The sequence below is a fragment of the Guyanagaster necrorhizus genome (genome assembly GCF_019112545.1).
Source record: "Guyanagaster necrorhizus MCA 3950 unplaced genomic scaffold BT62scaffold_65, whole genome shotgun sequence".
NCBI lineage: Eukaryota > Fungi > Basidiomycota > Agaricomycetes > Agaricales > Physalacriaceae > Guyanagaster > Guyanagaster necrorhizus.
Genome location: NW_025064944.1, coordinates 81654 through 108957, shown reverse-complemented (window position 1 = coordinate 108957; position 27304 = coordinate 81654). Strand labels below are relative to the sequence as shown.

The following is a 27304-nucleotide window of genomic DNA, read 5'->3' as shown; positions in this document are numbered from 1 at the left end:
ATGACCTATCACATTCTGTGGATGCGTTAGACCAGCATGCAGAGAGCTCTTGAATGAAAAATAGCATGATGCGATACTACATAACGCAATAACAATAGCTTCCGTCCAATCGGTACGAGGATTTACATCCATAAAATGATACCATTGCCGCAGAAATATCGCTCCAGGTGGGAGTCGAACCCATCCCTCTGTCCGCAACAACCAATGCACAAGGAACGTATAACCTCTAGCCATGGCACAATGGAATTACCTTTCCCTGAGGCCTCGAGGGCTAACATAAACATCCTGGGTGTGGATTTGCAATTCAAGTGTTACCACGAGATAAGGTGGAAGTACGTCGACCCAGGAATGCACGACGACTTTAGCTTGGGACGATGTCCACTGAACATCCTGTTCAGTGAACTCCCAGTAGACGTTCGTCTTGTACGATTGTTGTCTTCTCTATTGTGGGATGACGCATAATTGTGAAGTATTCCAAAGGGGTGTGCTTGCTATGGAGTGTCAAAAGCCGCTTCCCATCACCATATCCTTCCGGTGACGTATATGCCAGTCGTATTTCCAAAAGAGTCATGTACAATCGGGGGTAACTCGAAGGTAACGCACCGACAGTGGAATCACACAGTCCAGCTACCCATAGATGGTTTCGCTCATTGTCGAGGAGAGCAACTGCAAGTGTAGAACCATAGTACGCTCTTTGAAATACATCCTTGTTGGCATTCGCGAGATTGCGTCCTTGTTCGTCGTCGAACAATGACGGATCGGGGCAGAGTTCCTTGATGGCGTCACCGAGTCCTTTATCAAAATAGTAGATCTGACAATTCACGATCTCTTGTACCCGCTTCGTATATCTTCTTCGGGACCAGCCCTGGTATCGCTCAACGACCCCGCGCAGTTCTTCAATCCTTCCTGGAAGCGTGGCAGCACTATATTCAGCTGTGCAGTCTCCCCCGTGCCCCGACCATCCACATCCCGTTCCTGGGAGACAAATCGGTCTTCGTTGGGGGGTTCCAGGGGTGGTTTGGAATGTAACGCAGTGTATACCAGCAGAAATGGTGGAACTGCACATTTGAGTGAACAGCTCCGGCCAGTCATGAAGAGAATGAGGCGATGTTGACATTAAGCCAGATGATTTGTGTTAGAGCCACAGTTAGAATATAGAGAGGTCCAAGTCAATTACGCGTGTGATGACTGTCCAAACAAGGGGAATAGCACATGGAGTTTCTGGGTATAAAGATCAAAAACGTATATTCGAGCCGAAGGACCAGGCTGCCGAAGAAAGTCAGAAGAGCAGTGGTAGAGGGCCATCATAAATTGATCAGAGATGTGATTTGAAATAGCGGTAGCCCGACCCAATCGTCAAACCCATCTATGTTTGTTATTGACAGAAGGATGTAAGTAAGAAGCTACGAAAGGGAGTGAGTAACATAATAACAGACATGGTAAGTTATATACACCTCAGTCGGGCACAGCGTATGTGGAATGACTGAGGTATTTAGGTAACTACGGCTGAACTATATAGTGGTCGAGTAAGGACAGGGGATAACATATGTAAGGTAAACAGGAACGAGTGACGATCGAAAGGAAAGGAACGGGTATACGATGGATATTCCCCAACATTTGTTCACAGCGATTTGTACACAGCTTGACAGAAACGCGCTTCTTCTTGCGTTAGAGAGAGATCAAACACGTCTTGGGATAGGAATTCGTGGCGGTTCAAGGCTGTTTCTGGGACCCCACCTCAGTGGAAGTTAAGGGGCAGGTGTGATGCCATGGATCACGGTACGCGTTCCATTTATTTTCGTTCTTTCGATAAGTACCTGACGAGGATACTGCAGAAACACCTGGTTTTCATTTGCGCACAGCAAACAAGTGGCTCGTGAAGGCAATAGTCAATGTCGTAGTAGAGAGCACTTCCGGGAAGGGCGTATGCTCTGACGTCTCGAGCATGTCAAAATAGTGGTACGTACTAGCATAATCACACATTTCTTTGCCACTTTAGACAAGACCGAAGCAAATAATTCAAGACTCATCGTCTAAAATGCGACGCTACACGTTGTTCCAGTCTCTTCTTCGCATGAAAAACTGAAGGAGACGCGCTAGAGTGTTATATAGGTACCGAAAATAGTGGAATCAAAATATAACTAGCCCTTCTACAGCTGGTACACCCTAGAGTACAGTAAATAGTAAGAGCAGGACTAGCGAATACATATATGTGATAGATAACAAGAATGCGAGGAACAGTGGCGCACATCTGTATCTATGAATTCTATGGGAGTGGCGCGGTGTGAGATTGGCAGGTTCTACGTGCGTCAGATGAGCGGAAGTCCTAGCATAGGACGAAGTAAGACGCACCACGAATAACATTAGCCAAGGATCTATTGGGTGAACTTCATTTACTGGAAAGGGCATCTCGGGGCATGCGCGCCTCGCCAACCACAATGGCAGCATTGGGGCAAAGATTCCGCACGTTTCACTGGAATCGAAGAGTAAATTCTACGCGTTGCCTCATAAAGTTGCAGTGACGAGAAGACGAAGGCTGGTGAGAACGAGGATGACCACATTTTCTTTCGCAAAGGCGGGCAGGGTCGGTCATAATTCGCATTCCTTTATATACGTCGAGCCATGGGGGTCCCGGAGTCATGTCTAGTCCCGAGAGTATATTGTTTCGATGGTCGAGATTCACATCAGGGAAAGAACACAAGAGAAAAAGGACGAACCTGTTACTTCGTACTTCCATTCCACACTAAGCGAGTAGACATCCACCTCGACTGGGGACCCAGGCGAAAACAATTGAACGACGGGTGCTACGCGATGCCTAGACATCTAATACCCGGGGACCTGCAATAGTAGACTATAGGCCAGACTGCGAGACGTTCTTTCGGCAGTGACGCCAAAGAAGTATCATTACCCCACGACGCACACAGGAGAACGGAACATCCCCAAGAAACGGGTTGGTATTTCCAGATGGACTGCAACTCATTTTAATGGTTTCGAGTGACTTGTAAGAGATTGTACACATAAACGCGTAAACAAGGGGGGAAGTACCACTTAACGAGGTTAGTAATGGCGTGACATAAGTATTGACTTATGTCATGAGAAGCGCGCATGAGTACTCAAAGAGAAACTGAGAAATATATATGTTTCTAAAAGCATAGGACAGGGTCAGAGGATTGGAAATTACATGGGTGAATACACACGATCAAGGCTTCGAACCATCCGCTTCACATCAACGATTGCCATGAACGTAGCCTTCCTGTATTGTAACATCTCAATGCCGAAGAGCACGAGCGAGCAACGTAGGAATGAACTCGAGCGTGACAGAGCCATTTGTCACGGTATAGACGGAGAGCCTCTTTTCCATGGCATTGATCCCGTACAACCTTCAAGTACGACATAGGTCATACAAGCCAAGGACTTCGCTCCTCATCTGATTACCCTCAACTATCGTCGATACCGTGACATGCCAAAAGTGGGAGGGAGGCTTGATCTCTAGGAAGAGAACGGGCATGTCGTCGACTCGAGGACGAAATTGATAGCACCGATGCCGCCAGTCTGGGCGCTAGATAACGTGTATTGGGATCCTATAGTGAAGATATCCTCAGGAAAGCGTTCATTTGAAAGGATGGTGTTATAGACTCTGTAGTACTTGTTTTCGACGACGGTATTGGCTGGTATACTCTCAAAACATAATGACTGAGAACCGAATAACGGAACCTCCTTCACATCGGCGGACTGAACGTCGGCGGTACATTCGTCATGGATAGGTTTTTCTGTTATTAAACGATGTGGTCGCGCAAAGAACTGGTATTGTTATTGATAGCAGAGATTCACTGAGGATACTGCAGCACACCCACCCTTAGAAAAATCATACGAAGAGCAATATACGCGTCCCAGCCCGTCTTTTCAAGCGCATATATCCGCTTTGCAGACACACCATGCGCTGACAGAGAATCTGAATTTCCGGTCGGAGTGGTGTTGACTATGTCAGTTCATGCAGAGATTTCGTCGTCCATGCTGAGAACGTTGTGCCGCTCTGACAGAATGAATAGCTCAAATCCTGGGCGCCAGTGTCAATATTGAATGGATAGTAAAGCAGCGAGGACGACACACGCTCGCCATCCCAAATCAATAGGTTAGCCAACTCTGAATTTTGCGCTTTGCAGTTCGCATGTTAGGCGCCATTACAGACAGACCAAGGAACGAGGAAAGGGAACGAGCATGCTGCTGTTGATAGTCAGCGAAGCAGTAATACGAGGAAGAGGGGAAAACAGAACCATTTCCTGTGCCTGTTCCCACTATTTCCCTTCTTCGACGTCTGGAGAGATAAAGGTCCTGGAAAGAGAGGCGCAACGACGAAAAGAGGAGCGCCCTTATGTGGAGGGCTGCATGGACGTTGAGGGCGAGGAAGGAAAGAGGCTGTGACTCGGAATGTGACGACTCGGATATCGGGTGGGCCCATCGAGTTCGTCGCCATCCCTCTCTCCTTTTCTTCCATCATGACGACGGCGCTCACTCCTCTTCTCGTATCAACCAACACCCACGATTTCTCGCAAGAATAACAGGGATTTCCTTGATGAACGCCTTGGAGGAACGGACCCATATCTACCGATGGGACTCGTTCCAAAAAGGCGTTGGAAGGGTACGGACACGAACCTGTTTTAATCGTACATGGAGCTGAAGGAAAAAAAATCAGTTATACCTGTAGCTTTACTGGGGGTGGCCAGCTCCAACCATCCGATTGTCTGCACTCATCAGTCGATATGCTCATGTGGGGTATCGAGCGACCAAGGCGGCGAGGTAGGAGCAGTTACCAATTGTTCCAGACCTATCGGTGAGGCGGGAGCATCGTAATGTCGTCGTTCGTCAGTTCCAGTGGGCTGAGCGCCGTACCATCGCTATCATTAAGACCTCTTGCTAGACAGGAAACTCCTGGTCGTCGGGGCCAGCGCATAGGTGCGTCTTCTTTTCATCAATACAGCCTAAGGACCCCTTCCTAACAACTCCTAGCTGATGATGCATGGCGCAACCCGAACGTTATGCACCAGAGTACCTTGCATTTCTCCGGGATCTTCCTAAATCGTATTGCGGTTTGCCGAGCCAAGTCAACAAGAACCACCAAGAGTACCGGGGAACAATACGTCATCTGGGAACTCCTCTAAAATAGAAAGCCCATCGTTCGGGATAGAGGGCAGGTATCAAGCCAAACAGATGGATCCATGGACGACCGATTGTGAAGTGTCGGCGTGTTGAGGGACTGTGCATCGTGTTCTGACATGCTCACCATGGTTTTTAGCAATGGCATCTCGCATTTTACAAGGTATTCCCCTGTCCCTCTAGGAACGAATATAGACTGAGAGAAGTGTGGCACAGGTGACCACACCAAAGAGGACGATCAGGGATGTCATGCAGCTGGGACCTATGATGGGGATGGTGGGTAAAGCACAGGAGAAGATGGTGGATATGGATATCACCTGCATCTGTATTCCCAGCAAGGCTGAGGGTATGAGTGGTCTGGTGCTGTTGTCATCGAACCCGATGGGCCAACCCATAAAGAATCAAGTGATTCTATTTTGGTTTTGTTCATCGCGCGCAACGCGACGCCAGATCTCATCAACCCTTTTACTGAGCAAGTGGTCCTCCTGTCCATATTGATATCGGCGTCGGACAGACTGTAGAGAATTCATAGCAGAATCCAAATCGTCTTATACCGCGCTCCTCCACACCACAGCTTGCTCGATCACGGTAATGTCTTTCCTTGTTTCCAATGAGCTTGATGTCGCTACACTAAGGAATGCCCTACTCACCAGGATCTCGCCATTAGGACTCCAACACATCCACCTGCCTTTACGAGGCCTTCATGATCATTTCCCTCAAGGCTACCTTAGTGTCAAGGTACGAGTGTCAGTCACGTCCCCTTGATCATTGAGACCATACTCACAAGCACGTAGGTCCAGTCCCGTATCCGAGACATGGTTATTTCGCTCTTCGGGCTGTCAGACGAATGTGTGGGTCCTCGACCTTGACATAACCCTCAAATGGTCATCTTTCTTCAAGTCGAACCTTCGAGCGCAAGAATACTCTGGTGCAAGGTCCCGCTACGCGATCGACGATGCTGCATTGAAAATTGTAACGAGCGGAGCAAAGCAAGCATACCATTGAGGTCGGAAGCGACAGAGTGTCTCTTACAGTAGCTGGAATTGTGAACGATCTCGTTTTCTTTCCGGACATCTGCTAAACCAGAAAGTAATGCAAAGGTAAATTTCTTCCGCGTTCAATATCTCGTACTTGAACTGAGCGCTCCGGAATTAGTTCATCCTAACCCAGTTGCTGATCCGATGCGGGAAAAGCTCTATCCGCAATCAATGTTCGTTGTCCTCGGTGGGCGCATCACTGTTAGTGAAAGAAGTGGACTGGATCCGCTCTTGCTTGAAGTTGTGACTGACCCGTTGAATTGCAGGATTGTGCGCGACGAAGCTTGGTCAGACCAATCACGAATAAACGGATTTCTCCGCACCGACCCTGATTTTATTTCAACTAGTTTGCCACCCAGTTTTCATTGTTCTCCAATTCCGTCACATTATCAGCTTTTCGATCCTCAGTCTGCGGTGAGCTACGACCATTGACGTTTTAATAAATTATGTTCTGACGTGAGAAATCTACAGGCTCGAATACTTTACCTCCATCTCCCAGCGAAATTTCTTTTCAGCCACCGACCATCCACCAGTCATGTCGTCGTCCGTTTGTTCCATCACACATTGGCGGGAGCTGTTCGTTAGCGCGTGTAGTTCCAGCATGACTGCCGGCGTCCACTCGGTCACATTCCAGCCAACTCCCGGTGCCAGGAACGAAGACCGGTTTGTCGTGCACTCTTGGCTCATCGATGGCAGACGGTGGAAGTTTCTCGCTGTCTTCGATGGTGAGCCTTTTGATTGTGGCCTTTGGTCTATCTGAATAACCATTAATTTCAGGCCATGGTAGTGCGCATACATCTGAATATGCTGCTGCCAATCTTCCCAGGTTCATCGAGGAGGAGCTGCGCCACGTTGTCGTGGAATGTCGGAATCGGTCTCGAGATACGCTCATCAGGAAAGTCAAGAAGGCTTTGAGGCAACGGATCGAGGATTTCGACGAAGCGATAGGCGACGCTGTCAAGAATCTGTGCCCAGACCCCTTCACTTTAAACTACCCGCAAGCCGTGGCCCTTGTCGACGCCAACAAACACATTCTTCAGCGCGCGTATTCTGGCTCCACGCTGGCGCTAGCTCTTATTGACGAGGATCGAGATAATATGTGGTTAGCCGGACTAGGCGATTCGACTGTCGGTATGTCCTCATTCTCTATTCAATTTCTGCCTTGTCTGATGTTCGATTAGCACTGGCCTGTGAAGACCCCGATGGAATAGGATATGGAGAGGCACCCCTTCCTCTTCATAGCACGCATACTCCGAAGGAGTACATTACCATCGCCATGATGCATCCTTCTGAGGAAAAGGATGACATAATGGAAAATGGTCAGTTGTTGGGTGCCGTACCATACACAAGAGGTACGTAGCAACCGACACATCTTATCCCTGTATTCACTGTTCCATGCATGCTTACAGGTTTGGGCGACTACGGTCTCAAGTTCCCATCAGAGTTCTCGACAGAGCTCTTCTTCAAACTCCCGAGAGGACAACGACCGCAACGCTACCGAGACGGCATTCGGTATTGCAATGTGACGCCGCCGTATGTCCTGAACTCGCCCAGTACCCGTTTCATCGACCTCACTGAGCTTCGACCGCACAAGTCGACTCTGATTCTATATACCCATGGTGTGGATGCTATTGTGAATGGGGAGACTCCGGGCGACCAGAGGATAAAAAAGCCAGATGGACCTGATCCTTCTGTCATTGTGGGGACACTCGTTGGCAGCAAGGTCGACGAAGCCTTTGCTCAAGAGACTCTTGGCCATGGTGTTGAAATCGGCTGGATAGGCTCAGATGGAAACCGGGCTGTGGAGCTACTGGGGAACTTGCTGGCAGGGACTTCGGTGGAAATGTTCGCTAGGTTTCTTCGACCTAGGGATTCGGATCGGAGGCTGTATCTTGATGATACGACGATCCTTCGATATGAACTGGTGCGGGCCACCAATGTTGTACTATAGCAATGTATCATATGGGTTTGATATGACGTCCCTTTGTTGTACTATTATAATAATATGAAATAATACATGCATCTCAATGGTGTGGTGGGAGCACAGTTTCTCAAAGAAACCTGGGAGTGACAGACTCAGGTGCTAGACTCATATCACCACTTGATGTCACAAGCAGGAAAGCTGCATCTTATCTGTAGATAGAAAACTCAGTGATGTTGGTGCGAGGAACTTTTTATTCATAAACGTCCCCGGGCCGCCAATTGATCGTTCGCCTTTGGTGAGCTTTTCGCGCTTCAACTTGGGAGGGTATTGATCGACCCTCTGTGTAAGTAGATGCTTGCTCAGTCGACGTCAGCGCAAGCGGGGGAAAAGTCTGTGATCGAGGGCTTTAACAGCAAGCTTACGGTTCATATCGCTTCTCTGAAAGCCAACATTGATAGTGATGTAGGTGTACCAAAAACGCGGTATTTATCGATGGCTGAGTGTCAGTGTACGTAGGTTACGACCTGGATCTGGGACTCGAACGCTGCATTTACAGCAATTCTGGATGATCCCACTTGCTATGGTTTTAAAGATGCGACGTGGCCATTTCGGCTTATTCATATTAGCCTTGCCAGGCTACGCGCACGCTTATTTCGGTCAAGATGTAGCAGAGATTCTTGAAGGATTTATCTGAAGGAAAAAGTAATGGAAATAGCATCATTTATGGTTACTTGTGTCCACGGTCGCAGCATGGAATGAGAATCATGAATCCAAAAGATCAAGAGTTAGGGGCCTTGAGAACGCGCCTGTGGCGTGGGAAATTCAGTTTTTTTTCAGGAGGAGCTGCTACCATGATCCACCTTGGTTCTTCCCTTCGGCGCCTGCACTTTGCTTGTCGCTCCCTATCGAGCTCGTCACAGATATTTCCACAGCGTACAGTTCGCATCGACAACCTCCCAGACGGATACAAAGTCGACAAAATCATCGCAGCCCTAAAGGCGAGCCCAGTCGAAGCCCTCGTGCCCTCAAAAAACCACCTTCTGGTTAGGTTCTTCGACGAGAGTACTGCTAAGCGGTGTATTGAAGGAAATGGCTCTGTCCGGCTCGACGAGGACCCCTCGCCGCGGTTATCCGCCTACGTTGTCGCTGCCCTCGGTCTCGAAAATGCGTCGCGGACGCTGTTCATCAAGAATCCTCCCAGGGAGAAGCGGGAGCTCCTCAAGGAGCTAGAAGGACTCCAGTGGACCAAGATTGAGAATAGGCGTTTTGAGTACCGGTTTCTGGATGTTAGCGCTGCCTGCAAGGTGTGTTGTGTGCTCTTTTCTTTGGCTCTCTGACTGACTTTTGTCTTTTTGCAGGTTTTCTCTAGGTATAATGCGGTGAAAGGCGCTGCGTTTGTATTTGTACCTGATGATAAGGATGATTATATGCTCCCTTTGTGGTATCCGCGGAGAGAACTTCTCGTGGGCAAGGTGGAACGGAACGTCTTGATATCCAATATCCCGGATAAAGAAACGCTGAGCGTCCTCAACAAACATGTAGCAGCGTTCGATGCTCGCGGGTTTCTGTTAAAAGCTCGCTATGAGCGCAAAACGCAGGTTCGTCGATATTTCCTCGTTGTGTTTTCGCACTCGAACATGCTTGTAGACTATGAAAATCGCACTGGTGACGTCGGGAAATGCTAAAGAATTTCTCAACGCATGCGAAGGTGGACCGGACCTAGGGGGTGCCGAGCTGTCGTACCTGCAGGATAACAATGCTAGTTGGATATCCCGAGGCATGATTACCGCGCTCACATTGGGCGCCCGACGAAGCCTTTCGTTGTTCGTGCCTCCAGAACATCGGAACAGTATGAAGGTCTACCGGAATTTCTTCTCGCAGTATGGGGCTCTTCGTCCAGAATCTAGGTAAGGCGAACTGACTGATTCGTGCGTCTGCCGTTGATTGACTGGGTTTCCTACAGCGAGGACGATACTCCTGAAGGGCTGCAGTTACATTTTGAGAGTATTCTGGGTGCGATGAAGGCGGTGATGTTGACAGAGGCGACGTTTGAGGGGGCTAGTGTTACGTTCTTGGGCGCCAATGATCTTGCGCCGCATCCCTTGACAGCAGTAGGGCGTAGGCAGCATTGGAGACTGCCAGTTCCTTAGCAGTATATGGTATTCGTATTCGTATTCGTAACATATATTCTCAATTATATATTTAAAAAATAGTTGCTGCTCGGCCTCTTGGCAGTATTATTTTTATTTTTGCATTTATTTAAAATGCCGATCTCGGAAGCGCCCCACGTGGTGGCCGGCAGTGACGGGAGCAACTCTTGTCTTGTACTCCACTGTTGGTGTTGACCCCGGAGTTTCCTGCTGCTCTGTGCTACCTGCAACCGACGGCGAGGACACCATACGGTCCTTTCACCATCCAGGGTTTACCCGTTATCCACAAAGAGCATTGTAATCAACGACGGTCCTATGCTGGATCTGTCTACTTGGTTCTCTACTTGTTGTGAGAAACAGATATCCGCCACGGCCGTGGAAATGGGCTTGCAAAAGTTGCCGTACGACTTGCTGCTGAACATTGCTACCTATCTCAGCCTGTACGACGTGCATGCGCTACATCTGGTGAGTGCTCATTCACACCCACGGCGGTCGAGAGTGGCTGGGAGTACCATGGGAAGGAAAGCGAGGCGCGATTACTGATTAACTCTGCTAGACTTGCAAATCCTTGTACGACTTCTCCATTACCCGTCCGGTGTACCGCCAGCTTGCTACTGATCTGCTCAAGCGATGCCGGGCTCTCCCTCTCAAGGGCTTCCAGCGCCCTATGGAACTGACGACTCCACAGCTAATACGCGCCGTCAACAAAGCTACTCGCAACGAGCACGCATGGCACAGACGCGCACCCAGGCCCATCAGGCGACAGTACGAACCAGGCATACACCCGCTCAGCAACTACCTAGACTCGGACGAGAATATTTATGACCCTAGACCCCCCTTGTGGTACAGAATCGTACGCTCTCCCCCCGACGAAGAGGTCGACTGGCTGTCGCCCATCACCTCCAGCTATACTCTCTGCGCTACCAAGAGTGGCAAGGTTGTCTGCTGGGATATCCAGACAGACACCTGTCTCGCAGAATGGACTCCGGGTGAAAAGTGGGAGCTGTGGAAGTGCAGGGTCGAGTTCGAGACCCGCTCCGTCTACTTTACAATGGCTAAGGTTCCATCTGGCTCGTAATTATTCTTCTCTTGATATCCTTGCCATCCTCGCTCATCTATCGACAGGTACGATGACACCCAGATTATGGAATTCATCCTAATGCGGCTACGGTTCCCGGAGCCTCTCGCCAACGGTACGCTGAATGGCTCGCCTACGTTTAATCACGTTACGCACTTCAAAACGAGAGGAGTGGTCATGAACGTATTCCTGCTCGATCCAGTTGCTAGACTCTTGTCGAGCTACATTTGGATATCGACCTCGAACACCATCGCCCTCTATCTCTTGCCGGACTGGAGCAAGGACGAGTACGTCTTCATTGATACGGGCATCGAATGTGTGAGTGCACCGATCCATTGTATGCATCCATATCTGACGTCGTGCAGTCCGTCTCATCCAATTGGTCCTGCATCTTGTTAGATAAGATCATCGTTGTTCACTGCGAGGAACACGAGGCTCTATCTCAGTATTTCTATCCGGTGGCCCTCCTCATGGCGCACATCAGACCGGCGGCAAAAGTGCCAATGATATCAGGACATGTGCCGCCGTTTCGCTCTCTGAGCAAAAAATTCATCTTCCCTCCTCTCATATCACCTACTAACGACGACAACGCAATACCGATTTATGCCACAGATCCACCCAGCCTCCTCGCTATATCCACCAGCAGCGCCGCGACAAACCCGTTCCCGTTCCCTCCTTGGTACCCAGAAAGCGCGCACTTTGTCCGGCAATGGTGGCCTGCACTTCATGGTATGCCTCGCGTCAGCTGCACCGTCATCCTCATGGCCTCACACGACCCCGTAACCCACAAAACCCGATTCATCCTCGCCCAACACTACTTTCGGGTCCCCATGCTCGATGTTGACCCCGACTGGTTGTGCTTCCCCGCTCCCCGCCCCCCCTCCTCCTCCTCTACCAAATTCCCCGACACACACCTCATGAAACTTTGGTACGTCAGTACCCCGTTTGAGATCGTCTGCGTCCTGGACGGGCCAGAGCCCGAGCCAGACGAGGAGACAGACAGGCCTCGACCGCTCATCGCTGTCGATTTCGGGCATGCGGTGTGGATCGAGTACATCGAAGTCGATGGGGACGCCGAGGACAAGTGGTTGCGCTTCGTCACTTTCCCGCCGTATGACGAGGATGGGAGCAGGTGTGGTGGGTTCGCCCAGCAGAGCGAGGTTCGCACGCTTGAGATTCCAGATGAGCTCAAGTTGGATGAGGTTGAGACGATCAATATCGATCAGAGCCAGGGGGCGGTTATCCTGTCTGTGAAGGAGGGGAGGATCTTTATTCTTTGTTATGAGTGATGAATTTAATTGATGCTGTTTTTTTATTCTAATCTTAATTTCTTATGGGCATAATGCTGTCCTACAACACTAGCAGGTATCTCCCTAGCCGAAGCCCTCTTTGCTACAGCACAAATAAATTTATTCCTTCATGTCTAAGAACAGTTTGACACCTCGCAGCGAAGAGACGTGTTTCCATCGCGAGTAAACGTAACGATATGATCCCCCAAAGTCCGGGTCGAAAACCCTGCTTCGCTGTACCCACTGGCCAAAACGAAATCTCAAGTCCCGAACACATAGCAGAAGCAAAGCATGGAGCATACAAGTAATCTATGCATTTCGTCAGTGCTACCGCATCCAGGTATATTGACATTGAAACTCACAGATCCACTTCCTGCGGAAGACTTCTTGCTCATCAGGTGTCAGATTGTACTTCCGGACCAGCGCCGGGGATATCGTCCCTTCCCAAGCATCTACAAAGTTCCGTTTCCACTCACGCAGCGTGCGCGCGTAGTGCGGCCCAATGTTGACTATAGAGTCGACCGTAAGACGTCCGGAGCTTCCCGCCTTCATAGCCTCCATGAGGATACACGGTGTGGGAAGGTACCCTCCAGGAAAAAACTGAAGATGTCAATTGATTAGCCCTCCTGGACGGCAGGATCACTGGTACGCTCACTCTAAAGAAAAAAAAAACTATAGCTAGGACCGTGAAAACAGTAGTAGCAATAAAGCGACCTACCCATTTTTGCATGAAGTCGACACCTTCCGAATGGTATGACTCGATTCCTTTCTCGCAACGTTAATTTTTTTTCTTTTTTACCAGTGCCATCATAAATAATCACTCACGAGCTTCCGGGAAGGTGATGACTTGTACCACCCCCAGCCCGGTGTCTCGTTTCACCGCCCAATCGACCACCTTCCAATACTCAGTCAGAAAATCCCTACCCACATGTTCGATCATCTCCACGCTGATAAAACGGTCAAAGGCTCCGGCCCATTCGGGTTTGATGAAACATTCGCGGTAGTCCATCTCGTGTACCGTGATGAAATCGGACAGCCCGGCTTCCTTGATCCGTTTCCTTGCGAAAGCGGCTTGGGTGGAAGCACTGGTGATAGTGTCGATCTTACAACCGGGGATAGTTTCGGCTGCTAGGATGGCTAGCGATCCCCATCCCGTTCCTAGTACGTGAAATGGTCAGAATGTCGCATTCGAGTTTTAGATGTCGTGAATTGTACCTATCTCTAATACACGGTCTCCGGGTCGGATATCGGCTTTTTTCAGGATCATCCTAGATGGTATTGGAAGGTCAGGATAATGAGATTCATAATAGTGACTTACTTCATTTTCTGCATCTGGCCATCTGCTAGTGTGTCCTCCGGAACACCAGTGAGATCCGCGTCTATCTTGGAGAAGATGGCGGAAGAGTAGGTCATGTCTGGGCCTAGAAAAGCGCTGAACCTGAAGCAATACTTGAGTTGTTTCTTTGCCTGAGAGAAACAGGTATTTACAACTCATTCTCAATGTCGTAATGGGCGGATATGTTGGCTTTAGAATTGGACAAGTTCCCGACGAAATTGTAAGACGTGAGCAATCGCCCTCGTGCAAGTAAAGAGGATGCAAAGCTTTTGAGCGACTGCGATAGATGATCGCGATTGAGAATCAACAGCTGTGGAACGAAAACATCAGCAGGATATTCTACAATGATGATGCTGCGTACCTTGACTAGTGTTGATACATCATTACAGTCGACTTTAGGACCGGTCAGAGAAGAAGGCAGAATTTTGAACAAAGAGCATACCGATACTACTCATGAAGGACTCTGCAAGTCCGAGGTCTGTGAACAAGGCGACCCTCGTCCAAAATTCGCCCGAACGAACGCACAACAGAACACGAGGCTCCTCATCTGGTCCAAATTCATGGACATCCTCTCCATCTTTTATGGTGAGATGGCCCGTGCTGATACCGTTCAGCGTCCTAAGAATAACATGATAACCGACAGTTATGGACGAAAACAGAGCGAGCGTACCATAGGACTCGTGATTTACAGAAAGCCAAGAAGGGTCCCCAAGTTAGAGAGCTGATGGTCTCGGTGAATGAGTGCCATATGCCTTCTATAGCTCTCCCCCAAGGATGGAGCGTATATAACGCCCAGTACCTGCGTTTTGGATAGGGATGCCGGTGGAAGGTCTCCCATTTCGTTGGCAGAAGGATGAGCACCATGATGAACAAGTCCAGGCGTATATATAAGAAACAAGGGTGAATCACGAGTGCCTCCGTGGATCCTGGGGTGAATAATAGTAGATAACTTTGGACAACGCCGTCTATTGCAACCGACGGCATGATCGTAGCTCCATTCAAGACGCCTATGAACTTGAAGCAGCACCTTGCGAGTTTGATGGGGAATAGACGTAATAATATCCGGGTGGGGTCATTCAAATTTCTGGCGCAATCCAAAAGTAAAAGAGCTCCCCAAAGTTTGCCATCAGGGTCGGGCTTTTCAGAACTGGGCCGGGCTGGGTCACCGGCTTTACCGTGACGCCCGACCCATGCATCACATAAGTCTAGATGGCATGGGTTCACCAACCATAATTGCAGATATCTGTGAACAAACGGTGAGAACTGGACCCCAATCAAAATAAAGTATACACTGGGCCTGAGGTTCGAACTTGGAAAGCAACTGCATTCCAAGAAAATATCTTTACAAGAGAGTGAAATCAGTATATCCTTGAATTCCGTGGTTCCTTCACAACATATAAATACGTGCAAGGCTATGGTTAGAAGATACGAGAGTATTTTCACGATGTGACGGCACATACCACGTCTGTGGCGTGAGATCTTTCCCCTTTCAGCAAACCACGTGCGCACGAGCTGCCTTTTTCCTGTACATCTGCATCACTACTGTATACGAAACTTCCGCAAGACGTGACAGTCGTTGAGATTTCAGTGCTGTTCCAACAGTGAGCATTTTCAACATGGTTTTAGGAAATGGCACTGTAAATTTCGAGCTTCCAAGCTACATCCAATGCAAATGGCGCGAAAGTGTGGTTGATCACCCCACGCTGTTCCTTGCTGGATAATTGCCGTATGTGCTCGGGGTTCACGGACATCGTCATTATCCTCTTCAGGCTGGCTGCGATCAAATCTTGGACGTCTGTCTTGCCGCAGAATTGCAGAGCAGTACGGCTGATTACCCGCTATACTCTTGGTAGCCATGCATTTTGATGGCCCCGCCCGGTATATGATGGATGCTTTGTTTTACTGCTTGTCACGAAGACTTGAAGGCGCCTCGATCACTTGTACCAAACCACGATGACTTCCTGCGGAACGTACAATTGTATGTGTGCTTGTGGTACTTTTAACGTTTCATGACGTCGTTCATACTAGGAGAACCGAAAAATGGATCAGAATTGGAGGTGGGGTCGTCTTTATGCAGACGCTTGTCGCCCACCCGATTCCGTTGAAGAGGTAAGCATATAAAAACACGACCAGAAGAATAATAAAGAATGTATCGCAGAGCAAAAATTCACATCTTAATTATGAGGGTCTCGCAGAAGTTACTCTCTCCGCCCTCACAGAGACTGGCAAAGCAGAATCGTCCATTCCAGTGCCTAAAGAACGGCGATACACCAGTAGAATGCCCGTCATTGCATCCTCTCTCGCTGACACACCCTCCACTGATCTCGGTGTTGATGGTCTTCTAGACAAACTCAACACTACGCTCTGCACATCATGCATTCTCGACACCCCATCCACAGCTTCCTGGTTCTTAGAGAAACTCTGTTTTTTTCCTAGCAATCGCACACACCACATCCCTATACTCCCTTTTAGAAGGCTACATCTCCAAAAACTACGACTTTGGTACTGCCGACGTTCATCTCCGTCCAGTTTGGTACACCGACCTTACTACCATCGCGCACAAACTACGCATCCGCAAAGCCCGGGACCAGAAGATGCGACAAGCCATACTCGTCAATAATACGCTCGTCCACCGTTTGATGCCCCCCTCGATGCGTGTAGGATCTGTATAGTAATCGGGTGGTTTCATGGTGGGTTGTTGCCAACAATCTTGGGTGATATCACACGCTTGGATGGAAGAAACGGATCGCCACGGATGTGATAACATTTTAATCTTGAAAGATGCTAGCCTGGTCCGCGTCCGCATCGAGATGCTGAATATGGGCGCTGAATATGTCTGGCTTGACGTTCTTTGCTTGAGGCAGAGAGGTGGGAAGAAGGAGGATCCGTGCGCAAAAGAGTGGAAGGTGGATGTGGCCCACTATCGGAGCGGTATATCACCATGTGAAAGTAGTGTGTGCTACTTGAGCGGGCTCGGACGGCCACGGCCCTTTGAACTTGAAGGAGAGCGACTTTGACAGTGATCGGTGTTGGGTCAATGGAGCGTGGACGCTGCAGGAGACCAGCGAGAAGACAATAATTGGCAGGGACACAGGTGATGACAGAGCTATAGAAGACGACATACAAAGGAGGCTTCGTGAGGAACTGTCACTGCTCCGGAAGTTGCAAGGTGCCGAAAATGTGTTTCATGCGCTGTTGGGTTTGGCCTACCTTCTGGGATCGGTGTCTATACCGGCGTACTACGAGAAACAATCTGAGGAGGATGCCTGGACAGTGTTAATACCTTCGGGAACAATTGCTCTTTGTATATCCTAGACCTGGGGATGGAGAAAGAAAATAGCGACCGTCATGGAAGCAGATTCTGACCGAGAAGCTTCCGTCGCAGGCGATGGGTCCGCATAACATTGTCACTGGCTGGGAAGGCGACCCCGATATCGACCTATGCAGAGGGTATTGCATTGAATCGGCCTTTGTACGAGGATTTGCCGGCAACCTCGATGTCACAAACACGGATGGGACGGATCATTCGTTTACAGTGGTGGGCAACAATGGTGAATGGAGCACTGAAAACAAGATAAAGTACTGGCTAGTTGGACAACGGCGTCCCGGGTATAACCGGAGGTTCGAGAAACTATCGGTCTTCATGTTGTCCGACAAGGAAGACATATACAGAGTTTGGAGAATCAAAATATTATGACTTGGTCTGACGTCTTTCTTGCTTGATGTGAGCATACATCTCTTTTCGAGTAACTGTCATCATCCTGAAATATTATCAGCAGACTATAATACAACCCGCCCTGCCTACCTTTCACCACGATCACTTTCTATCAATAGGAAAAACTTGGGTTGCCGCACCCACAAGTACATGAGTAATGTTATCCATCATTTGGAACTATGAATATTCACAACCGCATACACCGCATTCCAATGCTGACTCGAAGGGTCTGTCGAGTAGAGGGCAATCAACTTCAGGGTTTGTTTTTCTCATGGACAGGTCAAGGCTGGGGGGCTCTGCCACGACATCGTTAGTCAAATAGCGGCGGCAAAGCCAAGACCACATAGTACCCCACTAAGCATGTCGTGAAAGCCATTCGCAACTGCCTGAGCCAATCCCCAGGTGAATAATGTACGCGAGACTGCATTCGAGAGGGAACAATGATAGTGTGTGTGTGCCCTTTTCTCGTGTCCTACAACCTAAACACCAAAACTAAACTAATCTCAGCCCCGATAGACTCAAGCCTGTGAGAACACCGCTCACAGTAATCTCAATGGCTATGGCTATGGTGTGAAAAAAAACCATTCCGAACGCTTTGCTTGGAAAGCAATCGTTGGCGTTAACCAGGATATCGGGCTCTTTGGCGAGGAGACGAACGAACACCAGGGAGACCAAGCGCTCTATCGGTCGGGTCCGCTGAGATGAACTGAATGGCCGAAGCGACGGGAATGGTAGAGCGTGGGTTCTCCCTGGATGGGGTGAAGGTAAATGGCGGAAGGATTTTCCTTGCGCCATGCGCGGCTCTCTGAAGGTCTGTGAATTGGAAGTTAGGGCCGGATGCGTGGTGGAAAGTGTAGATAAGAATATACATACTAATCTCTCGGATGTTTAGCCAGTGAAGGAATGTGCAGGTTTAGGGAGACGTCAGTGGCGAATGGGACTGTTGAGAACGAACTATAGGCCGGGATGTCAGTGCAGCAGGCAGGCACACGGGTACTGGGCTGCACAGGAGCACCGTGCTGGTGCTCCGGAGGCGGGACACTCTACAGCAGAATGGTATGTGAGAAATCCAGAGCTGGCTTCCAATCATTATTCGAGGACGAACCAGAGACTGGCAAAGTCCTGCGAAGGAAGGAAGGGAGAGATATGGTTCTGTATGAAGTATAGTGAGATATGTCACTTGACACGGGAGAAAGGGGAGGTCGATCCTACCATTCTGTGTAGAGGATGAGATTGCCCAAGGCCGACGGCTCGAGTTGAATACTCCTGTATTGTCTTGGATGAAGAGTAAGCCAAAGATCGATGCTTTATTATCGGTCCAACGACCAATATCTATCGCATCACAGAGAGACGAGGATTTCTGTAGTGGCAAATGTTAGTTGGCCGTCACTTTGTCCCCGAGTTCGTAGTCCTTTGGAGGTCGTGCCGAATTCGTAGGACGCGACAGTGGGTCACGTCACGGCGCTGAGTTCGAGGAGAGTTGCTGAGATGAAAGGCGAACAAGTACATGGCTGTGCATCGGCCCGACTTCTTTCCCGCTTCCCCCCCCCTCCTCCGTCGGTCCTTCGAATTCGATATGGCTAGCGTCTGGTTTTCACAATGGCCCTCTTAATGTCAGTTATCTCTGGACGGTACTATTCCATTTCTGCCGCGATGGAACCAGGTAGCAGTATCACAAATCAGATTCCTCCGAGTATAATATACTTTTACTCGCCGAGTTTACTATAAACACCGGCTGCAGATGATCAGCACCCAAAAAGTTGACGCTAGCACCCTCATACATATGCTCCTGATCCGGTATAGAAAGAGACACGATCGCCTGCATAGCATCATGCACGTCTTCATACTGCACCAACAGCCGGAACTCATCTGGCCTGCATATACTCAATTAGCCCGCCGAGAAACGTAACGTAAGGAACGATAACCCAAGCTCACCATTTTTGCTCAGACATCATCGTCGTGCTCCCAAACTGCCCAAAGAAAGCTCGATACTCCGACTTTTCGACGTGATGAGATTTATCAAACTGCACGAGTAACGTCCGACAGGCGCCCATGCTGATCGCAGTAAGCAAAGTGCGGTGCTCCTCCGAATTGAGGATCTCGCCGTTTTCCATGGAAGAGTCGCCTGCATGGTCAACCAACGCAAGCCTGACATTCAACCTCGCCGCCCGGTCCTGGAATTTGGCGATGAACTGGCCTGCGAGGCCCGGTGAGGCGAATCGCAGTCTCATCATCTACAAGCAAGGAGGTCAACTAACGCTGATAAGGAGAACGCGCGAAACCCACATTTTGCTCAGGTCGGAGAGCTCCGTATACGAGGCCGGTTCCTTGTTTATCGTAAAAGTTGACCCAGTCTCGTACGGCGACTGAAGTTTGCGGTGTAAGGATATTGTCAATGATGACACACCGCTTGGAATCAGCGTCACTCTTTTCTGGCCGCGAGTACCACTCGGGATACAAATAATCATCCTCGTCGATGAAAGACATTCGGCAATGCTTGAATTGGAGGTTATCTTCCAGCACAAGCCGAACCTGAAGAAGCAGTAAGCCCATTGCACAAGAAAAGAAAAGTAGCAAGCAGACACACCCGCATGACTTGGTGCAGAGAAAACAGGTGCACATTGGCGCTTGTACCCTCGAGTCGCCAGGAAACCACCTTCTTGCCTTTGAACAACAGCTCCTTCAATTCTTCCTCACCCATATCCTCAGGAAGCCCATCAATAACGAAATTCAACGATAGTCTATATCGTCCGAGCGCCGCAATCGTAAACGCAGACAACGGCGGTGTCAGTGCCCCATCAATCTCCAGGTACAGCCGGGCAAAATGCCTCTGTCGATACATCTTAGCCAGGGTTCTGGCAAAAAAGCGGAGAGAGATATGATCCTGGGATGGTATTATTGCCTCGACGGGGCTGGCGCTGAGGATGCCGACGACCTCGCTGACGTCGTATCCATCTGGGAGCTGTTGGACGCGGACGGAGCGTCTGGTAGCAGAGAGAATGGGGACGTTGAGGCCTGCAGAGAAGTACGAGCGAGAGAAGTTATGGTGATGGTAGCGGGAGACAATCCGTAGCATAGAAGGACCATGAACGGGGAGAGAAGAAAAAGAATTAAATTCCCACGTAGCTAATGCATTCCCACGCCACAGACGCGACCTCTATCATGCTATGCCAGCAAGTATGCAGGACGACGTGTCACTCCTGTTCTTTTGCAAAAAGCCAAAAATATGTCGGCTACAATTTTGTAATAGAGAGTCATGAGAAACTGTAAGAGAACAGATCGTTTGTTAGTATGGTACATCTCCTCCCATTGTTCAATTACCGAGATGAACAGCTGACATTCCAATATGTAACCTGGCCATTTTTAGCGGGCGCTGAAAAAACAGCGTCAAGTACCAGACAACATTCATTGGGTAATGCATATAACTTCTCGACATATAGGCGACTGACAAACCTGTCACGATCAAGAGAGGAAACATCATAGCTCATCGTTCTTTTGTTATCGATTGGAGTTGTTGGCCTGAAGAGAAGGATCAGATGCGAAGGTAAAATGTGATTTACGATCCCCGTCCGTGGTAAGAGAGCATTTTGATCTTACACAGATACGACATCTGGAAAAGAGCTGGTAGGTATGCAGTCCACTATCAGGTAAACGCAATGCACTGTTCATTGACAATACACATCACCACGAGAAGCGCCTTGATTCATTAACAATAGGTCATAGTGCAGGCAATCGGTTAATGTAGAGCACATCTACCAGTGCGCAGCACCTCAGCTAACCGAGGCCGAGAACCTCCCTGCTCACTGGAAATGCTCAAGCTCAGGCATACTGACACACAGCCCAGTCGCTTTAGAGAACAGACTGAGACCAAGTCGCAGGTACATTTACCATCAAGCAGCGGCGATATAAGTGCCAGGTACCAAATCCGGCACAAGGACATGTGCATTGCAACGGAGAGAACCGAAGATATACCCCAAAAGCGGTGGCACGGTACCAAAGCGCTACTTAGGGTTAGGTTTTACGAAAGTACCCATAAACCCAGCGATCGTACGTGTCGTTTCTTGTTTATTACTTTTGACCACCTCCACTTATCATTTCACGGTATTCCAGAAATTGGTATGCTTTTCCGTCGACGTGGCCTATATAACGCTCGTCATTAATGAGTGTGCATATAGACCGAGGATGTTCCCACCACAGGCCGACACCATCGGAATCTGGGATTCCTGCAATCAACCTCCATCGCCGTCGGAGGGCACGAATATGTTCACCGGCAGCCCCAGAGACGTCGCCCTAACCCCACAGGCGCTCGGACCACCTGGGACAGGACCGTCCCAGTGGACTCATCTGTCACTCTCGCCATCTTACCGCAGGGCACAGGCAGCCTCACCACAGCTCTCGGCAGCATCCAACCCATCGGCATCATCACCCAGGCACTCACCGCCTCAGACGCCCCAGTCAACCGCCCACATGCCCTTGCCATCCCAGATAACCGAAGATGCCATGATACACCCAATGCTCCAGTGTAATAGCGGCCAAATCGAGCTCGACTTTTCCATAAGCCTCGCGTGTGTGCGCGTATGGGGCTGCGTTACTGAACCGGCGACACTGCCGCCCTTGCCATCGTTGGCGGTGGTCAGCTCGCTGCTGCCATGGCCAATAGTCGTCCAGAGGTCGTCTAATCGAGAGTGGGTAACGATCGCTGATGTGGTCGAAACAATCTGGCGCGCGCTGCAAGTTCCCGTTCCCTGGTCGCCGTCACCAGCATCATCACTGCTCATGGCCACGGAGCATGACGGTCAGCATCGAGAGACGGTTGCCCTCCCCAGACTGGCATATTTGAAGGGTAGGACTCGGTTCATGGGGCTAACCAAAAATGGCGATGAGAGCGATACGTGGGTTCTCCACGTTGCCTAGGTCCTTCTTGGGAGGGGGATTATGACACCAAAGTACATTCAGAGGGCCATTAACAACATTTTGTACCTTCGTATTTCGATTAGCACCTTCTGCTCAGTTTTTTGTACTTGTAGCTACGCACCTCGGAACCAGGAAGAAATCGGGCTGTTTTCCCACAAGCACCTACTTTGTTGACACTCCCTTCATCCGATAATCTCCGAGAGACTAGGAAAACAGCTGGAATGTGGAGAAAAGGAAATGGTAGGTGGAGGATTCACTCGTCAAGGACATATGATGGGCGTTAACAGCAGGATGACTCACGCGGCCAGGCGCAGGTTATCGCTAGCTGACTAAGCATCGATCGAGCGACACTGCTTCAAGATACGGACAGCTTCCATGATGAATTTCCCTTCAAACACAAGCACATTGATTGACCTTTGTATATATGGTTATACATTATGACGAAAATCCATCCAATTACCGCTCTTTGGAGACACTCAAACGCGTCAACCGAAACGCGCTTCTGGTCTGGACCATACCACGTGATCGACAACATCTGATCTTATCGCGACAAAATAATCTTCAAACCAAACTTCGACGTCCATATTTTGTCTCTATTTAGTCAAAATTTATCACTTCCTTTCTCAATCATTTCCTCCTGCCCCAAAATGGGCCATGCAAATTCCTGACCTTTCTGGATGTGTTGTTATCATGACAGGTGAATAACTTGGAATTTTGATGGGGTACTTGGTGGCTAACTAATGAGTGTACCTTCAGGTGGGAATACAGGAATTGGTAAAGAAACTATCAGGGCACTTCTTAAATAAAATGCAAAGGTATACATTGCTGCTAGGAATGAAAAGAAGGCTCAAAGTGCAATACAAGAGCTCTTGAAAGACACAGAGAAGAAAGTCCTCTTCATCAAGTTGGACCTTGCAAGCTTCAAGAGCATAAGAGAAGCTGCTTTAGAATTCAAGAGGTTCATCATCAATCTCTGGTTCCTGTCACTGAACTTCTTTTTTTTTTATAGCAAAGAACTTGAACTACACATTCTCTTCAACAATGTGTATGATATTTTCTCCCATGCTGAATATAATCTGATATCAACTATTTTTTTTTCCAGTGGAGTTATGTGGCCCCCACTGCACTAAACCAGTGCAGATAGCTATGGCCTCCGATTCACTATGAACATCATGGGTATTTCCAAATACTTCACCCTGAAAAAAATCCTTACCTTCAAGTCCTGCACTAGACCACTTTCTCCTGATGCATCTCCTCCTCAGCCATCTCAAAACCAGAGCCAAATCCCTCCCCAAGAAGAAATCCTGCATCATCAACACCTCATCTGGTGCAAGCTACCTCACCCATCATGTTGATTGGGACAGCTTAGTAGATGGTCCCAGACAACAGTCTTTGTTAGACTCAAGCTGCACATGGTCAGAAGCACATGATAAACTAGTGTGGTTTTGTGTTTGAATCTTTGCACTAGAGTTCACTTGCTGTGTTCTGTTGACCAGATGCTTCAAGGCCTTTGTAGTAGCTCAAGAGTAGAATGAGATAGAATAAACTTTAGCTTAAAGCTGGAGTTTAACCAGCAAGAGTGAGCCTACTTATATACTGTACACTTGTTGAACTAAATATGGTGCTACCTATTGTGTGTTTCTAAGTCCTTGTGCCCATTGTCCTTGGGCATTGCTACTGTCCACAAAAGAATGTTTGTGTGTCATTGAGAGCTGGTCACTATGTCAGAGAACAATGACAGATTGGCTTGTTGTGCTGACTAAGCCTTTCCCACAGTCCTAAGCACTGGCCTAAGCACTCTGACTAAGCATAAATAGGAGTTAATCCAGGAAAGAAATAGAAAAATCATAACATTACCCCCTCCTTAAGACCATCATCCTGATGGCTTAATTTAGGGATAATTCATATTCATGTATGGCATCATCAGCAGCCATCCTTTTTTCATTGACTCATTGATTAGACTTGAGGCCATAACCTTTCCAACTAATCAGGTAATTCATTGTCATTGTCATACCACCCTCTTTTGCCTTGATTTTGCATAATCTGTGATCAAGTATATGCCTGATTTCATAGTGTTTTTTATTGTCAATTAAGTTGGAGGGCAGTGGGGGAGATTGTTGTTGGTTTGGAAATGCTGAGGCAATAAAAGGTGTAAGCAGTGTTTCATTAAAAATATTATGGATTTTCCAATTAAGAGGAAGATGGAGTCAATAGATGGAGGTGTCAATTTTGGCATAAATTGAGAAAAGACTGATGCATTTGTCAGCCAGTTTCCATTTTGGCCAAGGCAGATGAAGGTTTGTGGTGTCTAACCATACCTTATCTCTGATGTTATAGGAATGTGCAGCAGTGTGATGTTTGTCATACTGTTTTTTCATAGTACTGGCTGTCTTCTCCAGAGTGGCCTGTATTTCAGAGTGGATCTGGAACATTTCTTGTGTGAAGGTGTGGAAGATGGGAGTTGAAGTGGATGTGCAATTCAAGTGGATGATATTTGGGTGCCATCCATAGTTTATGAAAAATAGGGTCTTTCCTGTGGTGGAGTGAATGCAATTGTTGTGTTGAAATGCTGCCAGTGTGAGCCACTCTATCCAGTCATCCTAGCAGTAGTTGATGAAGAGACAGAGATATTTTTTGATCTCTTGGTTAACATGTTCTGTTTAGCTATTGGTCTGGAGATGGTATGCCATAGAGGCATTTTGTCAAATGTGAAGGAGATGATACAAGTTGTCAAGGAATTTCAAGACAAATTGCAGATCTTGATCTGAAATGATCATCTGAGGCATGCTGTATTTGGCATAAACTTTGTTGTGTAGAATCTTTGCTCATCCTTCTGATATCAGCTTTATTGAGCATGTGATTGGTATGATGGCCTTAGAGAAGCAATCAACTATGATAATGATGGCATCATAGCTATTGCATTTCAGTAGGCCTATGACTATGTCAATGGAGATGTGGGTCTATGGTGATTGAGAGACCTTGTTTGGATAAAGGGGCACTGCTCATGGCTTTGTCAAGCTCTTGTCTCACTGGCACATTTCACATCCTTTGACATATCATTTAATGTCCTGTCTCATTTTCAGCCACCAATATTCTTGCAACACAAGTTTCTTTGTTTTAGTGATCCCAGAGTGCTCTGCTGTGATGTGATCATGGCAGGTGGCAATAATCTCCCTATGAAGTTGTTGGTTTTTTGGAATGTAGATTCATCGATCAAAATGGATCATTTCCCCTTCTTTGGTTATTCCTCACTTGTGATTTAGGAATGGGGCCACTTGTTGGTCCTATGTGCCACTGTCTCTGATGATACTTTTGATCCATTCATGGATCTCTTCCTCTGTTGGCATTATCATTGCCCAAAAGTGTTCAGGCTTTAATAATGTTGTTCCTTCATTATTGCTCCCTTCTTGGTCATAGTCAGCATGTTGGCTGAGGAGATCAGCCTTTTTGTTTGCTATTCTGGCTTTGTGATGGAGAGTGTACTGGTACTGACTCAGTTCAGTAACCCAATGAGTCTGTCAGTGGTTAAGTTTCTGTGGTTGTCAGAAGTATCACAAGTTCTGATGATCTGTTCAGACTTTGAAGGTTTAGATGGCACTGATCAGGTGGTGTCACCATTCTTCCAGGATGAGCATTATTGTGAGCAATTCCTTATCATAGATTTTATAGTTGTGTTTGGTTATAGTTAGAGCTTTTGAGAGAAAGACCACTGGTCTCCACTTTCCATCCTGCTTTTGTGACAGCACCACTCTGATGGCTTCTTTACTTGCATTGGCCTCAACTCAGAATCTCTCTTCTTGAGTTGGTATGGTGAAGATTATGTTCTCAGCTAGTTGTCACTTCAGGTCATCAAAGGCCATCTGCTAGGATGATCCCCAGGTCCAGAGCACATTGCCAGTCAGTTGAGTCATTGGGCAGACAATTTTGCTGTAATTCTGAATGAATCATCAGTAGAAGTTTGTGAACTCTAGGAAGGATTGAAGTTCCTTCTTCTTCATCAGTTCTGGCCATTCCATGATTCCTGCCATCTTGATGGGGTCCATGCAAATGCTTCCTTCACTAATAATGACACCCAGATATTCTGTCTCCAACACTTCAAACTCACATTTCTCTGCTTTGAGAAATAGCTTGTGTTTCCTCATCAATTCCAGCATCTTCCAAACCAGCTGTCTGTGCTCCTTCTGGTCTTTGGACATTATTAGGATGTCATCCAAGTATATCATTATCTTTCTGGTAGTGATGAGGTTCTTGAAGATGCCATTCATCATCCACTGGAAGGTGGCAGAGGAGTTTGTGAGACTGAAGAACATTACCATAGGTTCAAAGAGTCTTCAGTTAGTTTGAAAGGCAGCCTTCCATTCATTGTCCTTCTTAATATGAATATTGTTGTATCCCCATTGAATGTCCAGTTTGGTGTAGTACTTGGCTTCCTGCAATTTATCCATGAGTTCCAAGATCAAGAGGAGTGGATAATAGTTTTTAATTATCATCTCATTTAATTTCTGATAATCTTGTATAGGTCAGAGCTTACCATCCTTCTTTTTGATGAAGAAGAATAGTGATGCTATTGGCAACTTAGAGGGTCAGATCCTTCTGCTGGAGAGATTTTCTTTGAGAAACTTGTCAAGTTCCTGTTGTTCATGATTACCCAGTGGTATTACAATTTTCTATGATTTTCCCTTATTTTCTCTCCCTTTACCCCTATTT

The 27304-nt window shown here is 48.0% G+C and overlaps 11 protein-coding genes across 11 annotated transcripts; 5 read left to right on the top strand and 6 right to left on the bottom strand.

Moving 5' to 3' along the window:
• Positions 1-148: 148 nt before the first annotated feature.
• On the bottom strand, positions 149-1117 carry BT62DRAFT_998179 (uncharacterized protein; the record flags this gene model as incomplete). The annotated part of the gene is made up of 1 exon (XM_043190711.1): positions 149-1117. One exon carries the CDS (start codon positions 1115-1117, stop codon positions 395-397), a length of 723 nt encoding a protein of 240 aa, XP_043033165.1. The 3' UTR covers positions 149-394.
• Positions 1118-2039: 922 nt separating this feature from the next.
• BT62DRAFT_938739 (uncharacterized protein) lies at positions 2040-2833 on the bottom strand. Its single transcript, XM_043187595.1, has 2 exons — positions 2353-2833; positions 2040-2300 (listed from the first exon to the last, which is right to left on the bottom strand). Exon 1 carries the CDS (start codon positions 2639-2641, stop codon positions 2471-2473), a length of 171 nt encoding a protein of 56 aa, XP_043033164.1. The 5' UTR covers positions 2642-2833; the 3' UTR covers positions 2040-2300; positions 2353-2470.
• A 465-nt stretch (positions 2834-3298) lies between these two features.
• On the bottom strand, positions 3299-3998 carry BT62DRAFT_693983 (uncharacterized protein). Its single transcript, XM_043181899.1, has 2 exons — positions 3855-3998; positions 3299-3801 (listed from the first exon to the last, which is right to left on the bottom strand). Exons 1-2 carry the CDS (start codon positions 3867-3869, stop codon positions 3490-3492), a joined length of 327 nt encoding a protein of 108 aa, XP_043033163.1. The 5' UTR covers positions 3870-3998; the 3' UTR covers positions 3299-3489.
• BT62DRAFT_938737 (uncharacterized protein) lies at positions 3967-4433 on the top strand. The gene has a single exon (XM_043187594.1). The coding sequence runs from the start codon at positions 4219-4221 to the stop codon at positions 4420-4422; it is 204 nt and encodes a 67-aa protein (XP_043033162.1). The 5' UTR covers positions 3967-4218; the 3' UTR covers positions 4423-4433.
• A 970-nt stretch (positions 4434-5403) lies between these two features.
• BT62DRAFT_924560 (uncharacterized protein) lies at positions 5404-6159 on the top strand (the record flags this gene model as incomplete). The annotated part of the gene is made up of 3 exons (XM_043184628.1): positions 5404-5559; positions 5822-5892; positions 5949-6159. The coding sequence occupies 3 exons, from the start codon at positions 5404-5406 to the stop codon at positions 6157-6159; spliced, it is 438 nt and encodes a 145-aa protein (XP_043033161.1).
• A 633-nt stretch (positions 6160-6792) lies between these two features.
• BT62DRAFT_912893 (protein serine/threonine phosphatase 2C) lies at positions 6793-8142 on the top strand (the record flags this gene model as incomplete). Its single annotated transcript, XM_043183871.1, has 4 exons — positions 6793-6916; positions 6969-7322; positions 7373-7543; positions 7601-8142. The coding sequence occupies 4 exons, from the start codon at positions 6793-6795 to the stop codon at positions 8140-8142; spliced, it is 1191 nt and encodes a 396-aa protein (XP_043033160.1).
• A 2287-nt stretch (positions 8143-10429) lies between these two features.
• On the top strand, positions 10430-12774 carry BT62DRAFT_957815 (uncharacterized protein). Its single transcript, XM_043188431.1, has 4 exons — positions 10430-10730; positions 10822-11339; positions 11391-11661; positions 11709-12774. The coding sequence occupies exons 1-4, from the start codon at positions 10581-10583 to the stop codon at positions 12630-12632; spliced, it is 1863 nt and encodes a 620-aa protein (XP_043033159.1). The 5' UTR covers positions 10430-10580; the 3' UTR covers positions 12633-12774.
• Positions 12767-14806, bottom strand: BT62DRAFT_983372 (CFS1-like protein; the record flags this gene model as incomplete). Its single annotated transcript, XM_043189771.1, has 10 exons — positions 12767-12891; positions 12995-13232; positions 13351-13397; positions 13458-13790; positions 13848-13900; positions 13951-14070; positions 14121-14278; positions 14330-14361; positions 14411-14586; positions 14658-14806. 10 exons carry the CDS (start codon positions 14804-14806, stop codon positions 12767-12769), a joined length of 1431 nt encoding a protein of 476 aa, XP_043033158.1.
• A 1637-nt stretch (positions 14807-16443) lies between these two features.
• Positions 16444-17665, top strand: BT62DRAFT_1081417 (uncharacterized protein; the record flags this gene model as incomplete). Its single annotated transcript, XM_043179666.1, has 4 exons — positions 16444-16639; positions 16757-16899; positions 16937-17241; positions 17309-17665. The coding sequence occupies exons 1-4, from the start codon at positions 16563-16565 to the stop codon at positions 17663-17665; spliced, it is 882 nt and encodes a 293-aa protein (XP_043033157.1). The 5' UTR covers positions 16444-16562.
• Positions 17666-17993: 328 nt separating this feature from the next.
• On the bottom strand, positions 17994-18478 carry BT62DRAFT_1013626 (uncharacterized protein; the record flags this gene model as incomplete). Its single annotated transcript, XM_043178087.1, has 2 exons — positions 17994-18155; positions 18227-18478. The coding sequence occupies 2 exons, from the start codon at positions 18476-18478 to the stop codon at positions 17994-17996; spliced, it is 414 nt and encodes a 137-aa protein (XP_043033156.1).
• Positions 18479-19355: 877 nt separating this feature from the next.
• BT62DRAFT_924556 (uncharacterized protein) lies at positions 19356-20759 on the bottom strand (the record flags this gene model as incomplete). Its single annotated transcript, XM_043184627.1, has 4 exons — positions 19356-19557; positions 19619-19917; positions 19970-20215; positions 20271-20759. 4 exons carry the CDS (start codon positions 20757-20759, stop codon positions 19356-19358), a joined length of 1236 nt encoding a protein of 411 aa, XP_043033155.1.
• Positions 20760-27304: the final 6545 nt, after the last annotated feature.

Excerpts from the sequence above, each read along its gene's own strand:
- BT62DRAFT_938739 (XM_043187595.1), bottom strand. The coding sequence starts at position 2,641 with ATGACTCCGGGACCCCCATGGCTCGACGTATATAAAGGAATGCGAATT.
- BT62DRAFT_938737 (XM_043187594.1), top strand. The coding sequence starts at position 4,219 with ATGCTGCTGTTGATAGTCAGCGAAGCAGTAATACGAGGAAGAGGGGAA.
- BT62DRAFT_957815 (XM_043188431.1), top strand. The coding sequence starts at position 10,581 with ATGCTGGATCTGTCTACTTGGTTCTCTACTTGTTGTGAGAAACAGATA. Across the intron at positions 11,340-11,390 it reads GCTAAGGTTCCATCTGGCTC|GTACGATGACACCCAGATTA; the intron begins GTAATTATTCTT and ends ATCTATCGACAG. Across the intron at positions 11,662-11,708 it reads TTGATACGGGCATCGAATGT|TCCGTCTCATCCAATTGGTC; the intron begins GTGAGTGCACCG and ends GACGTCGTGCAG.